We start from the raw sequence: 18,828 nt of genomic DNA, 5'->3' as shown, positions 1-18,828 counted from the left end.
TTTTAATGTTTTTTTGGTTTTCGGGAATTTATCCTTAACCAATTGCATGAATTTTCATTTTAATCATTTTTTATTTCATTTATTTATTTTACTTGAGTTTTTAATTTATTTTAATACATTTTTAATGTAAGTTTTATTTATATTAGTCAATTTAATTTATTCTATTTAGTTATTTTAAAGTTATTGTTTTTAATTACATTTTATTTATTTTAGTCTATGTACTTTTTAATTTATTCTTAATTTATTTTAATGCTATTCATTTATTTTTATTATTTGTAAAGTTATCAATTCTTTTTCATTTTTTGTATTTTAAATATAAATGTTTTATAATAGTTTAGTTCTAGTTTTAGTTTTACTCAACAAAACCAACACTGACTTCTGTTTGAACAATGTTTGAAGTTTCTGTTACATTTAATGTTATTTACTAAGCATATGTACATATATACTGTGTATTAAATTTATGAAAGTGTGTTTGTGGTGTGTCAGGAGTCAGCGTTCACTGGCTGGGTGACTTTGTGTTCGTGGAGAGTGGTTTGGGTGTCAGACTGAAGTTTGACATGGAGAACACCGTCTATGTGACCATTACCACTGAACACCTCGCTGCTACCAGAGGGCTTTGCGGTGTTTATAACAATAACCCAGATGGTGAGAACATTAGGCTTGGTATGAAAAGATTGCATAATTGCTAAATCTGATTATACCCAGTTTACTGCATTTTAAGTGTGTATTTTCATGCATTAATAATGCAATATATACATGCAGCATTTTCATGCAGTATGCAATGCAATGTTTTTACTTTGTACAGATGACTTCACTACCAGCAGTGGAAGTGTGTCGCAATACGCTGCTAGCTTTGGAAACTCATGGCGTGTTCAAGATCAGCAAGGCCAGGTGGGAAACATCTTTAGGTTTTTGATACAATTGGAAAATTTGAAAAGAGACAGAAAGGTTTCTAATGAGCATTAGTTATGTTTATATAATCATATATTTTAAAAACATCCATATACCCTGTTTTGGATAGAAGCATTGTTGCTGTGTTCAAAACACACTAAAAACAAATCTAAATAAATTTGAATACAAGTAGTTAAATAAAATAAATACATTAAAATAAATAAAAAATAAAAAGGTTTAAAATAAATAAATTGAATAAAGTAAATACTTAGACTAAAATAATAAATAATATTTTTTAAATAATAAATAATAAAAATTGGAGAAAAATAAACAAGTGAAATTTTAATTAAGAAAAAAACTATGTATTAAAATAAATAAATTAATTAATTAGTTAAAATAATACATAGACTGAAATAAAAATTAAAATTTAACGAAAGTCTCCCATCCAAAGCTGATAATAAGAAAGTATCAGCTTTCAGATTTTATCACAAAATTCAAACAATAAGTGTCACTTCAATAGAAGTTATACCTTGAAATAAATATGAATGAACATCAGAAGATATATATAAAAAATACAGTACAACTTACTGAAATGCATCATGTCTCATGTAATCGGTCAATCAGCGTTTCAGCAAAAGAAAGACGTCAAATAAAACATCTTGTAAACAATATGTCACTTAACGTTGCATTTACCTCATGTACCTCCAGTGTTCACGGTTGGTTGGTTAGTTATAAAAACACTAGAGGGAGCTTATTTACTGTTAATCATGTATGCATATTTAAATAAATCTGTCATGAAGACAAGTTTTTATAAAAATTGCTTCATGTGCAATTTATTCAAACGTGAATAAAAAAAATATTTTTTACATGTTTGTTATAGATTTTTATTCAATAAATTGAGTCTTTATACATATATATGGTTGCCTTTCACATTTTAGGATGATCATATTTGGGGGCATCTAAAGAAACATTGTCCTTATATTGTAATCAAGCTGTACTAATTGCCTATCGTTCAATTTGTTTGTGTTGTCATGTTAAATCGAAACATTGTCTGTGAAGCTGCCCTGAAACGATATTGTGAAATATGCTGTACAAATAAACTTAAACTAAAATGAATTAAAACACTGACCCAAAGCATTCTGGGTAGTGTAGTCTTATTGTTGTGATGTCTAACACACAGGTGTGTAGTGATGCAGCTGAATTGGGTCACAGCTGTGATCTGTCCAGTGACGTCTCTCTCCGGCGGGACGCTGAAACAGCCTGTCATCGTCTCAAAGAGAGTCCATTCTCACACTGCCATCATCAGGTCAGGTTAAACTAAACTTAAACTAGATCACTAAACTAACATACTTCATGACTAACATCCCAATCCTCTTCTCGTTCTGCTCAGGTTGATCCCGGTCCGTATATCGACACGTGTCTGTATCTGTACTGCAGTCTGGATGTGAAGGAAAGAGATACGGCAGTGTGCGACACGTTAGCTGGCTACGTGCGCGAATGTGCACAACAACACGTCATCATCCGCTGGAGGAGCACTGGCTTCTGTGGTACTTCAGCTTAAATGATTTATGTTGGCATAACACATTAGCTTTATTTAGTTATAATCAGTTATATTGTTGCGTTATTTATTAAAAATATTTTTATTGGATGTATCACCCAATTTGTCAAAAATTTGTTACAAATTGACTGAAATAAGTTTAAGTTGAAGCCCTAAAATTAACTGGAAATTTTTTTTAAAAAAAAGCTCAAACTAAACTAAAATTAATTCTAAATAATAATATAAATTAATACAGAAATTACACTAAAAATTAAATATATATTTAATAAATGGTAAGTCAAAATGTTATTAAAAACTGTAATAAATAACACTATTTAACATTAAAAGAACACTGCTATATATAATAGAAAAATAGTATGTTAGCATGTGAAAGTTAGCCATAATTAAGGATATTTTTCTAACTTTAAATGTAATTTTAATTTTGTTTTGTGGCATTTGAAAAATATTTAAAATTCTTATTTCAGTCCTTAAAGTATTTGGGGAAAAAAGTATGCCCTAAAACTTTCTAAATTGCAATATACAGTATATTAATAAAAAATATTTTGTAATAATAATATTTTAAGGTTATATATATATAAGTAATTAAATATACATATTTTAATATATTTATTAAGATTTAAACACCTACTTATGTTTTGGTCCCCAGAGCGTGTTTGTCCGAGCGGTCAAGTGTTCTCAGACTGCGTGTCGTCCTGTCCGCCGACCTGCTCGTCTCCTCGTCCTCCTGCATCTGGTCAGTGTCGGGACGAGTGTGTAGGAGGGTGCGAGTGTCCTCCAGGTCTCTATCTGCACGCGGGTCAGTGTCTGCGACGGGACGACTGTCCCTGCTTCCACAGACGCCAGACTTACAGCGCAGGAGACGCCATTAGACAGCGGTGCAACACCTGGTGAGTCAAACCACATGCATACAGACAGAAACCACTGGATGTGTTTTGGTTGAATGCTGCTGTTACTATGTATTTTTCCACCAGCGTGTGTCGCGCCGGTCAGTGGGAATGTTCTGGAGAGAAATGTGAGGCTCAGTGCGCTGTGATTGGAGGAATGCACATCACCACATTCGATCAGAAGAGATACGGCCTGCAGGCCGGAGACTGCCGTTTTACAGCCGTAGAGGTCAGTGACTGCATCTACGCGATCTACAGCTTCGCTGTGTGTTTGATGTCATCTAAAAGCATCTCTCTGGTGTGTTTGCAGGATTTTGTGGATAAAAAGCTCTCCGTCAGCATCAGTGGAGGACCGTGTGCAGGAGGAGCTGCTGGATGTCTGAGAGAAATGACAGTCACTGTGCTTCATACAACAGTCACTGTCACAGATACAGGTCATCTATCTGTCTGTCCATCCATTTCAAAAGATGAGCACTGTTCTTCCACTTTAAGATATGATTTTGTGGATTTCTTAAAGTTTGTGGCATTTAAAAATGATTTTAAAAATTCTAAAGCAAGTGAAAAAAGGAGTGCCTTAAAACTCTCTAAATTACTTTCATTATATAATTATTAAACCCACCTTAAATAAAATTTAAATTTAACTTAATAAATTAAAAAAAGAAATATAATTTATTTTTAATTTGCTTTTATATATTTTGTTATTTATCATTTGTACATTTGGTTTAATTATTTATTTATTGGAAAAATATGACAGTATGTAGTAGTTTTATGTATGTATTTATTTATTGATTGAAATTTATAGTAGTTTATATTACTTAGTTACTTTTATTGTTTATAATAAAAATATTTGTATTATATTAATTACAATTATTAATAAAAATTGTTTATAAAATGTAAATTATTTTTAACTTTTTTTTTCTTTAAAGAAGTCTCTTCCGCTCAGCAAGGCTGCATTTATTTGATCAAAAATACAGTAAAATCAGTTAAATTGTGAAATATTATTACAATTTGAAATAGCCATTTTATATTCGACTATATTTTAAAATAGAATTTATTTCTGTGATCAAAGTTGAATTTTCAGCATCATTACTCCAGTCTTCAGTGTCACATGATCCTTCAGAAATCATTCTAATATGCTGATTTGCTGCTTAAGAAACATGCTGCCCAATATTTTTGTGGAAACTGTGATAAATTTTATTTTTCAGGATTCACAGTTGAATAGAAAGCTCAAAAGAACAGCATTTATGTGAAACAGAAACCTATTGTAACATTTTTGTCACTTTTGATCAGTTTAATTCTGTGTTGTTCTCATTGAGTGAAATATTATTTTCATGTAGTGTAACACTTTCTCATTGTGTTCTTGTATTGATCTCAGGTTCAGTGATGGTGAACGGTCAGCGGGAGCTGTTGCCGGTGATCACAGGAGATCTGATGGTCAGAAAAGCTTCATCCAGTGTTCTGCTGATCCAGGCGTTTGGAGCTCAGATGTTGTGGCACCTAGACGGGCCTCTGCTCCTCATCACCCTACAGCCAGGATTTGCTCAAAAGGTACCACTATACTCTTTAGATTAATGTAATCTAGAATTATTTGTTTATTTGTAAATGCATTTCAGTTCTGGATTTTTAAAGAACTCTTTGGTAGCTGAAGATGCAGTCATGGTATACTGTTTGTTGTGCTGTCAGGTTCGTGGTTTATGTGGCACTCTGACCTGGAGTCAGCATGATGATTTCACCACCCCTGAAGGTGATGTGGAGAACAGCGTGACCTCTTTTGCTGACAAATTCAGAACAGATTCGTGCCCTCCGCCCTCAGCAGTGACCTCTGACCCCTGCGGGACACACAAGCAGCGCAGGCAGTACGCAGAGAGCGTGTGCTCTGTGATTCACAGCGCTGTGTTTCAGGTCAGTCTTCTTTAGGTCAGTACTTTTAGTAACTGGTCAAGGTTCGTCGTTCCAGTGAATCTGAAGTGTGTCTTGCAGGCGTGTCATGATGTGGTGGACAGAGAGCCATACATGCGGCTGTGTCTCAGTGAAGTGTGTAGCTGCGGGCCGCAGAACTCCTGCCAGTGCACCGTCCTCACCGCCTACGCCCGTCACTGCGCCCAAGAGGGGGCGCCGGTCAGCTGGAGAAATCGGACATTCTGCTGTAAGAAATTGCTTAATTAGATTCATATGTATTAATAATATGTGACCACAAAACCAGTCAATATTGTTATTAGCCAATTTTGTTTTTTTATGCCAAAAATCATTAGGGTATTCAGTAAAGATCATGTTCCATGAAGATATTTTGTAAATTTACTGCCGTAAATATATCAGAACTTAATTTTTGATTAGTAATATGCATTACTAAGAACTTCATTTGGACATCTTCAAAGGTGATTTTCTCAATATTTTGATTTTGTTTTTTAAAATAGTTGTATCTCGGCCAAATATTGTCCTACTATACATCAGTGAAAGCTTATCTATTCAGCTTTCAGATAAACCATTGACTGGTTTTGTGATCCAGAGTCACATATATCAATTAATTATATTAGTTATATATTATTGAATGTATTATAATTGTGTTTTAAAGTGGTGAAATCGTGTATTCTGCTCTAAGAAACGATTTAATTTAAAGATATTAATATTACATGTTAATATTTCATGATATTTGTAATATTTCCATTAAAAATACTTATATTATTTTAAATAATTTATAATATTAATAATGCTATTTATTATTAATACATTGTCAATGTATTAATTATGCAATAATATCTTAAATTATATAATTTAAGATATGATATTATATTTATATTTTTAAATAAAATTATTGATATTATTTATTTAATTATTATTATTGTTATTATTATATAATTCATAATATATCATATTCAGTATGCTAGTGTTAAAGATAAAATCTGTAAAATTGCACATTATTATTATTATTATTATTATTATTATTATTAATATTAATATTGCGTGAGACATTAATATTACATATATTTGTAATATTGCCATATTCATTTATTATATTAATTGATATAAATGCAATTTATAATATTAATATATATTCGTTAAATATATTAATTACATAATGTTTAATATCTAATTAATTAAATATAACATAATATATATTTATATATTATTTAAAATAATATTGGTATTTAATATTATACTTAATGTGAAAATGCAAATTCTGCTGCAAGAAATAGTTTAATCTGAAGTTTATATTTTATGTTTCATTTTAATGTTATCTATAATAATTTTTATATTATTTGACATTGTTGCCTAATGTAATTATTAATGTTTTTTATAATATTTATTTTATATATATTAATTATGCATGTTAAATGTATTCAGTATATCATTGTATAATTTAATATATAACAATATATATTATTTGAAATAGTATTTAACATTATATATGATACTGTTAAAGCTGAAAGTGGTGCAAGACATTACAGCGGTACAAAAACTCATTCCCAGACTGCACTGCGATTTGAGAGAAATGTTGATTATAAATAAACTTTGATTTCATTCAGTATCAAAAGTATTGATAAAAAATAGTTTACTCTAATTAAAGACAGTATATAAATTCTTTTGACTCCCCACAGCGGTGCAGTGCTCTGGAGGGCAGGTGTATCAGGAGTGCGGGCGTCCGTGCGGGACGTCCTGTGCTGATCTGTGGGATGGCTGGAGCTGTGAGGAGCAGGAGGGCAGCAGGACCTGCGTGCCAGGGTGTCAGTGTCCGGACGGACTGGCTCAGGACGATCAGGGTCAGTGTGTGCCGGTGGACATGTGTCCCTGCAGACACGCAGATGCGCTCCATCCCGCCGGGAGCACCATACACAAGAACTGCAACCGCTGGTAAGAAATCAAAGCACCTGTGACCATATTCTCATAACAAAATAGGTGGAGGGGGGTAGTGGTTTAAGCTCAGGGCAGGTAACAAAAAGGGTTGTTGGATCAGATCCCTGCTATAATTAGATGCAGCTCCATTCTTAAAATCATTGTTATACAGGAAATCAGGACAAAAATGTTTAGTTTTTAGTTGTAATTAATTAATGTTCCGTATAGTTTTCATGCTTTGCTTTGAATTCCAGCTTGAATCACATTGGACCACATTTTAACCAAAAAATCAAAATAAAAAATAAGAAAATATATTTTGAATAACATTTTTTTGGAACTGTTTAGATTCTTTACATTTTGACATTTATTTTTATTAAAAAGAAACACATTTTGCAAAAAATATGTTTAACATCATTTGTTTTAAAGTATTTATTCTTTGTGGTAGTGTTTTGCATTTTATTACATATTTTAATATTCAATTAAAGATTTAATAAAATAATTTAATATTATTTAATGTAATATTTGTTTATTATTTAATTAGTTTATTACTTAAATTTAATATAAGTTTATTCTTAGCATTTAGCTCAGTGCATTAACCTTACAATTAGTTTTAAAATAAATAAGTGTAAAATAAATACAATTTTAATTATTTTATTTAATTTTATTTAAATATAATATGATACATTTGAGGTATGTGTATTTCTAGTAGTGTATTTCAGTCATAGTCTGACATTTGAAATATATATATATATATATATATTCCAGCTTGAATCACATTGGACCACATTTTAACCAAAAATAAAAATAAAAAATAAGAAAATATATATTTTGCATAAAATGTTTTGGAACTATTTAGATTCTTTACATTTTGACATTTTATTTTTATTAATAATAAACACATTTTCTTCATTAAATTATAATGCAAAACATATGTTTAACATGTTTTAAAGTATTTATTCTTTGTAGTAGTGTTTTGCATATTAGCTTCATTTACACATTTTATTACATATTTTAATATTCCATTAAAGATTTAATAAAATTCTTTAATATTTTAGAGTAATATTCGTTTATTATTTAATTAGTTTATTATTTAAATTAATGTTTATTGTTAGCTCAGTTCATTAACCTTACAATTATTTTTAAAATAAATAAGCGTAAAATAAATACAATTTTAATGATTTTATTTAAATATAATATATATATATATATATAGTTTTTTAAATGTAAGCATATATAGTTACATTTAAAAAAGTTCCAAAATAATTGTAATATTTATATATTTAAATAATTGTAATATTTATATTTACAATTATTTTTTAAATTAAAAAATACTTTGAGGTTTGTACATTTCTTTATTGTATTTTTTCTATATAAAATAATTATGTATCAATACAGTTTATGTAATATCTTTAATATTAATTTTGGACTCAATATGACCTGGAAATAACTATAAAATAGAGAGATATATAGTGAAATAATGCAATACTAGTGAGATAGACATATCAGCCTGTCTATCTGTAATCTCACTGAAGGCTTTTTATGATCCTGTTGTGAAAATCTTTATGGCTTTTGAGACTGATTTTTATCACTGTGCTCTGATAACAGCAAATATTCAGTACTTTGTACTCAGTCTAATGCATGTATGCAGGCCAAAGAGGAACAAATTCATAAATCAGTGCCTATCAAAAAAACAAAACAAAAAATCCCGCATATGTTATCTATAAAATGTTGCATCAGTCATCTTGTACGCAACATTTACATTACATAGTCTGACATTTGAAATAACATAATTGCATTAAGCAACTAGAATTACTAAGGTGTTCTGAGTGGTTGCTAGGGTGTTCTAAGTGGTTGCTAAGGTAAGGAATCGTGCATCTGAGCACGCCTCGATTTGAAGTTCAGCTTCAGCTGATTAAGCTGATGTAAAACCAGTAACACGGCAGGTGACTGGTCAAGGTTTGCACGCTTCTCCAGTCACGGGCCGTGCGTTTGGTTTTGCACGTGCCGTCCCAAGTCAGCGAGTGTTTGTGAGGTGTGAGGTATCTGATGAAGTCACTCTATGACCCGCAGGCTCGTATCTCGGGATAGGTTGATTTCATTGTGTCTCTTGTGCCTCGATATCTGAGCGTGTTTCTCATCTGCTCCTCATGTTTGGTGTGGTAATGTGGAGTCAGACTGATAATCACCGATAATGAAACACAGACCAGGTCAGACAGATAATGAAACACAGATTGAGATTGCATAAATGGAAACTTTTATGATATACGCGGACAGGATATAACACATGCTGACAGTTAAAAACAACAGACCCAGAGTTCAACAGCTGAACAGTTGTTTGTGAGTTTGTTCATCAGCAATGTTTTTATGGCGTTGCAGTAAAAGTTTAACTTATTTATTTTTTTATTTATCTAGATTATATTATGTATTTATAATAAATTCTATTCATCTAGATTGAATTCATCTAGATAGAATTGATAAAATCCATGTATTTAATTTTATTTTATCTGCGGTTTGTTTATTTATTTATTTATAATAAATTAGATTAGATTCTGTTTAGATTTATTTGTTTATAAAAATATATGTATTTAATTGATTGGTTGATTTGTTAAAAGTATAAATGGTATTTTATCTATTATAGATTATTTTATTTATTTTTAATTCATTTATTGTTTTTTTTTCTCTAGATTATTTACTTATGTACTGATAAATATATGCATTTAATTTTATTTTATAGATATATTTTTTATTTAATTTTATTATATCAAGATTTTAGTGATATATTGATAAAAATATATGTATTTCATTTTATTTTATCTAGATTATTTATTATTTATAATACGTTTTATTTTATCTAGATTTGTTTATAAAAGTATATGTATTTTATTTTATTGTTTGGTTGATCATTTTAAAGGGTATTGTATCTATTCTGGATTATTTTATTTATCTATCATTCATTGTTATTTCTAGATTATTTATTTATTTATTTATAATACATTTTATTTTATCCAGATTTGTTTATAAAAGTATATGTATTTTATCATCTATTCTAGATTATTTTATTTATAATTAATTCATTGTTATTTCTAGATTATTTATTTTTTTATAATACATTTTATTCTTTGTAGATTTATTTGTTTTATAATACATTTTATTCTGTGTAATTTATTTATTTATTAATAAAAATATATTAATTTCATTTTATTTTATATATATATATATATATACTTTTTTAAGTGTATTTATTTTAGAATTCTTTATTCTTTATTCTATTTAGACTAAATGACTGATTGATTTAAAATTTTTTACTTGTGTGCAACAATAGACGTTTATAAGTAAGCATATGCTTTCTGGAGGTTTACAGAGGCTTCAGAGTGTCTTTTTAGTGTTTATTTACTTGTCAAACACTAGGTTATACATTGAACTTTCTTGACTCTCCTTCTTTCTTGAAAGGACCAAACAAAGTGACCTCTTTGTGAACTCCAAACAAAACAATGAAAGAATAGAGCTCAGAAAGAATATTCATGATTTTTGAGTTGTGTTGTAAAACAGATTCACAGTTGGGAGAATGAAAGAGAAAAAAGCATGTTATGTTTTCTTTAGGCCTTTTCTACAGTCAAGTAAAAACTTTAAAGTTAACGGTGATGGCACTATTAGCAACCACCTCACAACACACTAGGCAGCAGGTTTTGCATGGTCAAACTCATGTCAAATAATGTTTGTGAACTTTTAAAGCTCTCTCTTTCTCTCTGTTTGTGTGTTTGTAGTGTTTGTGCACGTGGCGTGTGGAACTGCACGGATCTCTCGTGTCCTGAGGTCAATAAGTGTCCGGGCTCTCTGATCTTCTCTCCTCGATCGTGTCTGAGGACGTGCTCCAGTCCAAACTCTCCTCTGGACGCATGTGCTGAACCCGTCCACGGCTGCGTCTGTCCTGAGGGAACCGTGCTGCTGGTGCGTCTCCTCTTAGTCATAGAAGCACACCATCATACGGCTTGACAAACACAGTCCTATTAAAAAAGAAAACTAGGATGGGACATATTGGGATTAGATTACATGACAATCATTATCCATGATTTGCTGCATGCTTTTGCTATTTAGTCATGTTAGGGGGCGGGACCTTCTCATTCTAGCGTGCATGTGAGCACAATATGACATGCATATTGTAAGAGAAAGAATTAATTTTCATGTTGTTTTTAATTTGATTTTATCTAGATGGTTTTTTTTTTATTTATAATAAATTGTATTCATGTAGATTTATTTATTTATGAGGTATATGTATTCAATTTTATTTTATCTAGATTATTTATTTATTTATAATGTATTTTATTCAAAAATATATTATATCTTGATGTATTTGCTTATAAAATGTATATGTATTTTATTGATTTGGTTGATTATCTATTTTAGATTATTTGATTTATTTATAATTATTTTTTTTTTTTTTAGATTATTCATTTATTTTATTTTAAAGATTATTTATTTATTTATTTACTTATTTCATTAATAAGAAATCTACATTTATTTATTGATTGATTAAAAATAAATGCATTTCATTTTATTTTATAGATTATTTATTTATTTATTTAATATGACGTCATATTATTCACAAGAGAAAGACTGTAAATTTTCATGTTGTTTTCTCTGTTAATTTCTGTATTTTTAGGGTGATCAGTGTGTAAAGCCAGAAGAGTGTCCATGTCATCACAACGGCAGACTTTATTTTACCAATGATACCATTTCGAAAGACTGCAACACCTGGTAAGCACACCTGAAATCAGAAATATAATGTGTAATAATTTTTGTAAATGCATTTTTCGTCATATTTACTACCATATATTAATCTGTTGTTTATGTTGACAGTGTTTGTCGTGAGCAGCGCTGGCACTGCGGTCAGTCGTTGTGTTCAGGCACCTGCGTGGCCACCGGTGACCCTCACTACATCACGTTTGATGGCCGATATTACTCTTTCTTGGGCGACTGTGACTATGTCCTGGCACAGGAGAGCAGCGGGATGTTCAGTGTTCAGGCCGAGAACGTGCCCTGCGGCAGTACAGGAGTGACCTGCACGAAATCTGTGACTCTGACCGTAGGAAACACGGCCATACACCTGCTCAGAGGTAAAACACGCATCAACACACATAAACACACACATGAGAGAGTTATTCATCAATGTGAATATAGCAACTGTTAGATTGTTAGATCACTGAGATTTGAGATTTAACATTTCATACGTGCACTATGCCATTGAATTATAAAAACTAAATTATTTATTAAAGTTACTTATTTATTATCATATATTAAAGTTTTATTTAATTTAATAATTAAAGAAATGCACACCAATACAGTGCAAAAAAAATTAAGTTTATTTTAATACGTAATGTGTTTTATTAACATTTGCATGTTGAAAATTTATTTATATATTTATAATATATGTTTATATTTAATTTATTTTATATTTAATTTATAGATTTATTCATAAAAAATATACTTATTTGATGTGATTTTATCTTGGTTATTTTATGTATTTATAATTAATTCATTGTATTAATCTAGATTTATTTAGTGATTTATTTATATATTTAATTTAATTAATTACTTTTTAAAGTTTATTCAATCTAGTTTATTTATTAAGAAAATTGTATATATATTTAATGATATTTTGTCTACATTATTTTATTTATTTATAATGAATTAACTGTGTTCCTTTAGATATGTTTAGTTTTTGATAAAAGTGAATGTATCAGTTTATTTTACTGTATGTACATTATTAATTTAATTAATAAGTTTTTTACTCTCTAGATTTATTTATTTGATTTATTTTTGCACTATGTTGATGTGACAAAAGCATTTCTAAGTTACATCAGATCTGATCATGCATGTCTTATTCTCTCAGGTAAAGCTGTGACAGTCAATGGTATCCCAGTGACTCTTCCAAAGTCGTATTCGGGCAGTGGTTTGATTCTGGAGCGGGTCGGGTTATTTGTTTCCCTCTCATCTCAACTCGGAGTCACTCTGCTCTGGGATGGAGGTACAGCCGTACTTTCTTAATTCCATGATCAGTTATTAGATTTCTTTAAACACTGCTAGTGTGATAAAATGCTCTGTATCTCTGTTGGTCTGCACAGGTATGCGTGTTTACGTCCGGCTGATGCCTCATTTGCGTGGCCGAGTCGGAGGACTGTGTGGAAATTTTGATGGAGATGCAGAAAACGACTTCACTACGAGACAAGGCATCATGGAATCCACTCCAGAACTGTTTGGAAATTCCTGGAAGATCAGCCCGTCATGTCCTGATGTCTCGGACCAGGATCTCCGTGATCCCTGCGTTGTATGTATTACTGCACTAAAAAGAATTGCAAAAATATTTAATTAAATTCTATATAAATTACAATTTAATTGTGTGTATTGTGTAAATGCTCTCATATCGTTTGGACAAATTCTCTATAAATGAATAGCATGTGCTGATTATGTTGCTTATTTTAGGGATGCATTATTTCTGCATCAAAATTATAGCCAATGCAGATTATTATTTTTCAATATACAATTTTAATAAATAAAAAATACAAATGTACTAAATTTACTATTTTAATAATTGTAGAAAATTTACTATATTGTCTAAAACTATAAAAAATACAAAATAATATTTTACTGAAATTACTATTTTTTAAATATTTTGTCTTAAAAAATAATAATATAAAAAAATACCGTCTTACTAAAATTACCATATTGAGATGTTGTCTAAAAACATAAAGGTATTTTTTTGCTGAAATTATTATTTTAATATACTATTTTGTCTAAAAATATAAGAAAATTAAATACTGTTTTACTGAAATTAACATTTTTAAAATGCTATTTTGTCATAAAAAATAAAAATATAAAAAAATACTGTCTTACTAAAATGATATTATTAATATACTTCTGTCTAAAAACAAAGATTTTTTTTGCTGAAATTATTATTTTAATATACTATTTTATCTAAAAATATAAAAAAATGAAATACTATTTTACAAAAATACATATAATATTCATTTATAATAATAATAATATAAAATACTGTTTTGTCATTACAAAATCTAAAAGTAAAAATAAAATCAGTAGTTTTCAGTTTTATAAGTGAATTTAGGCTTGAAAACAGTAACACAACGTACTGTAAAAAAGAAGGACAATTATTTTTAGATATCAATATTATTAAACATTACCTTGGCAAAGGTCATTTAAATGTAAATCTCAAATTAGGTGAGAAATAAGATTACTAAGTTTCACCTTTCCCTGAAGTGTTTGGCAAAATGGTCTCTACAGACATTATGTAATTCCTGACTGGATATTTCAAATAAGACAAACTATATATATAGCACTTTTTTAAAGGCTCAAATGTTTACAACGTGCTTCACAGCAAACATATAATATCATGCAATAATATAATAATCAAAGTAAAACTAAAAGAATAAGAAAATAAAGAATAAATAATTTAATAGTATCACATGTAAAACATTTGTTAAATGACCTTTCTTGACCTTCAGATCAACCCTCACCGGGTGACGTGGGCCAAAAAGAAGTGTGCGGTGATCAGTCAGGAGATCTTCAGCTCGTGTCATTCAGAAGTGCCGTACCAGCAGTACTACGACTGGTGTGTCTTTGACGCTTGTGGGTAAGAAATCAGCTCGCTATCTGACACTGAAAGTCAATATTTGATTTATCGTATGCATTAGGGTCACTATTGTTTAAAACCTTTTCAAAAACATGTCTGCCGTGTTTTGCAGGTGTGACTCGGGTGGCGACTGTGAGTGTTTGTGTACGGCTGTAGCTGCGTATGCTGAAGAGTGTAACCGCAGAGGAGCGTATGTGCGCTGGAGATCACAGGAACTCTGCCGTGAGTCTGTTTAATGAGCTATTATGCCCATCTTTTTTACGTGTTGTGTATAACATTGTGTGTTGTTGTGTCTCCAGCGTTGCAGTGTGAGAATGGTTTGGTTTATGAGGCTTGCGGTCCTGCCTGTTCTCCAGCGTGTCCCGGGACTCCTTCTGTCTCTGATCCTCTGTGCAGCGCCCTCTCCTGTGTGGAGGGATGTTTCTGTCCTCAAGGCACTGTGAGACACGGTAAGATGAGTGAGTTTATGTGTGTGTGCTTTGTATGTTTATCTGATGCTTTTTCAAGTTTGCAGTCATTACTTGTGCAGTTTTAAGTCTGTTGCACACAGGATGCCTGATATCTGTCTCCCCTCTGCAGGAGACATCTGTGTCCCTCCGTCTCAGTGTCCGTGTGAGTGGGACGGATCTTTATTTCCTGCAGGAGCGACTGTCACTCAACACTGTCAGAACTGGTCAGTTTAGACAGTCTGTTTGTCTTCGTGACGTTTAAGTACTGCACAAATGGTATTGCAAAAAAAAGAAAAAAAGAAAGACATTTTAGGTTTATATAAATTACAACTTAATATGCACACTCATGTTTTGATAAACTCTCAGAGGGAAGTTTATTTAGATTTAATTGTTTTAATTTACTTATTTTAGGAATGCAGAGATGTGCATCATTCTGTGGTGAATAAAACAAACAAACAAACAAATAAATATGATTTTACTTAAAATTACTATTTTAATATATAATTTTGGTCTGAAAATAAAAATAAATAAAATGTACCATTTTATTAAAATTGCTATTTCAGTATGTGTATTTACTAGTTTGTGTAAAAATACATAAATAAATAAATGTATTAATAAAAACTTTTTTACTAAAACTATTTTGTATATTGTTTAGTCTAAAACATAAAAATAAATAAATAAGATTTTACTAAAATTATTATTTTAATGTATAGTTTTTGTTTAAAAACAAATAAAATAATATAAAAATAAATAAATTGTCTCAAAACATAACAAAAATATTTTAAGACATTTTTTTTGTCTGAAAACAAAAATACAAATAAATAAAATGTACTGTTTAATTAAAATTACTATTTCGGTATACTGTTTTGTCTGAAAACAAGAAAAATAAATGTACTATAGAAAATACTAAAATACTAATCGAAATGTACTGAAATTTGTAATTTAATGTACAAGTTTGTGTAAAAACATAAATAAATAAATTTATTTTTTTATTTTTTTATAAATAAAAACTTTTTGTATATTTTGTCTAAAACAAAAATAAATAATACTTTTTTATTTTTACTAAAATTACTATTTTAATGTTCTATTTTGCCTAAAAATATAAAAGTAAGTAATTAATTTTAAGTGCTTCAAGTGAATTTAGGTGAAAACAGTAATATAAAGTAATCTCAAAAAGTGAAAACAGTAATATAATGTACATTATGAAAATGATGGTGCTAGTTTATTTTTGCATATTGTCTGTGTCTTAACTCATTTTTATGTTCTCTTAATCTAAAGTTTTGTCTTCTGTCTTTCAGCTCTTGTTCTGAGGGTTTATGGGATTGTGTTGGATCTCCATGTCCTCCTCCGTCTCCCTGTGAGGACTCAGAGTTCCTCTGCTCCGGTGGCTCTCAGCGCTGTATTCCCTCTGTCTGGCTCTGTGATAATGAGGATGACTGCGGCGACGGTTCGGACGAGGTCTGTCCGTCCACCTGTCCGCCGGATCAATTCCGTTGCTCCGGTGGCGCCTGTTTACCGCTGGAGCTCCGATGTAACGGCCATCCTGACTGCGCCGACCAGTCTGATGAGGACTTCTGTGCCCCCGACCTCACCTGAACCCGGCTGTCCGGCCGGAGAGTTCAGGTGTGCAAACGGACGCTGTCTGCCAGCACATAAAGTCTGCGACGGGAAGCTGGATTGCGGATTTGCTGATGATTCTGATGAACACGGTATGTTTGATGAATTTCTAAGGCTTTAAATGATCAACATAATTACAACTTTTTTTTTTTTTTATAAGATTTTTAATTTTGTCTAAAGGTTCAGTAAACACTTCCATTTCAGAAAATATTATTTCATATGAAAATGTATGTTAATGTTGACTGTTGCAGACTGTGGCGTGTTGTGCAGACAGGACGAGTTCCGCTGTTCGTCGGGTCGTTGCGTGCTGTTTCTCCATCGCTGTGACGGTCATGATGACTGTGGAGACTACAGCGATGAGAGAGGGTGTGTGTGTGCCATCGGAGAGCTGCAGTGTCCCGGAGATCAGTGTGTGCCTGCAGAGAGAGTATGTGATGGCCACAGGGACTGTCCGTCCGGCATTGATGAGCTCATCTGTCCTGTCAAAGGTACCAGTGCAAGACAGGTCTTTCCTCGCTTTTCTAAAATAAAAATGCACTATGAACAAATACCAATGCTCATCAGTTCAAAAAGTACATTTATTGAAAACTGAACTACAAAACCATTTTTTCTCCTATTTTATATATATATATATCTTAAAGTTATCTTGAAATTAAAAGGATGGTATTTTCTTTGAAAATCTACTAGGGATGTAACAGTATTATCAATATTATCTCGATATTATCGTGGTCACATGACGATATGAAACGACAGGTAAGTGTAGTTTTTTAAATATATTTAAACTTCTTATTCTAACATAACATGTTTTTGTTGCTTGTTTAAAAGCAAAGCGCACTTTGTTCAGCCCATCAGCTCATAATCCGGTGTTTTCCGCGCCTCAGAACGGCTCAGTTGACTGTGACTGCAGTGAACTCATTTATTACATGTGCTGTGAGTTTAGCATCCACCAGTTATGCTTTATTTTTGCGCCAGATGATCACAGCATTTCACTAGATTTTTTCACTGAAAAGCCTGTTTTCACTGAAGCTGGAGTTTTATTTTACAATAAAAGTTCTACTGTAGTTTCTGTCAAAATAAAAGCTTAAAAATGCAGTATAAATTGCTGACAACTAGCGGTTTAAAGTTAAAGTTTAAAGTATTGTAATTTTAGTGTAAAGCAAAATAATATACCTATGAAATATTCGTTTTCAATTTATTTTACAGTGCAATTGTTTTATGGCTGTTACTGTCATAGAAATAATAAAAATAATATAAAATTGTTGTTGTTGTTGTTATATTCAAATTTGTTTGACTTCTTAAAACACCAATCTGAATGTAGTTTAGACTGAGACAGTATACCACAAATAAAAAGAGGGTTAAATCCCCTTTAAAGTTTAGGTACAAGTCAATTCACTGACTATTTTCTGACTTAAATTTGCTTAGTTAAGAACAAGGGTTGGAGCTCTTAATTTTGAACTCTCAAAGTGCATTAGAAGAATTTTAACTTTAAAAAAATATACCAAATTGTAATTTTTTTCCAAGTCTTCATTTGTCTTTTTTTTAATATCACAATAATATTGTATTGTGGATTTCATATTGTGATATTATCGTATCATGAGATTTTGTTGTTTCATCCCTAAAATCTACCTTTATTAAAGGATTAAAAAAACTTTAAATAACAGAATTATATTTAATACAATTACCCACTTGTGAATTTAAATTGTGGAATTTACTTTTGTTTTAAATTGGCTATTGTAAGTCTGTACAAAGAAAAAAAATATTCTCAAGCTTCTGTTGTAGCCAAAAAAAAAAGTGTTTTTTGGCAAAAAAAAGTGACTCTTTAAAAATAGATTCTTTTCATATTAAGTTTTCAGTGGTTTTATTACTATTCCTTGCAATAAAATAAAAAAAAAACCCTGATAGTAACATCTGGTTCAGTCATTAAAGGAAAGCCTTTTTATTATCAAACTAACT

The 18,828-nt window shown here is 30.5% G+C and overlaps 1 protein-coding gene across 1 annotated transcript in view; it reads left to right on the top strand.

Annotated features, from left to right (window-relative positions):
- Positions 1–18,828, top strand: part of sspo (SCO-spondin) — a 90,824-nt gene that overhangs the window by 5,515 nt on the left and 66,481 nt on the right. The window contains 23 exon segments of the mRNA XM_051097676.1: positions 487–645; positions 806–891; positions 2,072–2,197; positions 2,282–2,438; positions 3,096–3,336; positions 3,421–3,562; positions 3,644–3,767; positions 4,709–4,881; positions 5,017–5,235; positions 5,314–5,479; positions 6,930–7,182; positions 10,929–11,112; positions 11,825–11,919; positions 12,022–12,278; positions 13,055–13,189; positions 13,287–13,489; positions 14,682–14,809; positions 14,922–15,031; positions 15,109–15,258; positions 15,389–15,482; positions 16,557–16,836; positions 16,838–16,967; positions 17,127–17,363. Of these exon segments, the coding sequence (XP_050953633.1) occupies positions 487–645; positions 806–891; positions 2,072–2,197; positions 2,282–2,438; positions 3,096–3,336; positions 3,421–3,562; positions 3,644–3,767; positions 4,709–4,881; positions 5,017–5,235; positions 5,314–5,479; positions 6,930–7,182; positions 10,929–11,112; positions 11,825–11,919; positions 12,022–12,278; positions 13,055–13,189; positions 13,287–13,489; positions 14,682–14,809; positions 14,922–15,031; positions 15,109–15,258; positions 15,389–15,482; positions 16,557–16,836; positions 16,838–16,967; positions 17,127–17,363 (3,849 nt within the window).

This window comes from Labeo rohita, chromosome 24 (genome assembly GCF_022985175.1).
Source record: "Labeo rohita strain BAU-BD-2019 chromosome 24, IGBB_LRoh.1.0, whole genome shotgun sequence".
Taxonomy (NCBI): Eukaryota; Metazoa; Chordata; class Actinopteri; order Cypriniformes; family Cyprinidae; genus Labeo; species Labeo rohita.
The sequence above is the reverse complement of the archived record's forward strand: the minus strand, read 5'-3'. Positions and strand labels throughout refer to the sequence as shown.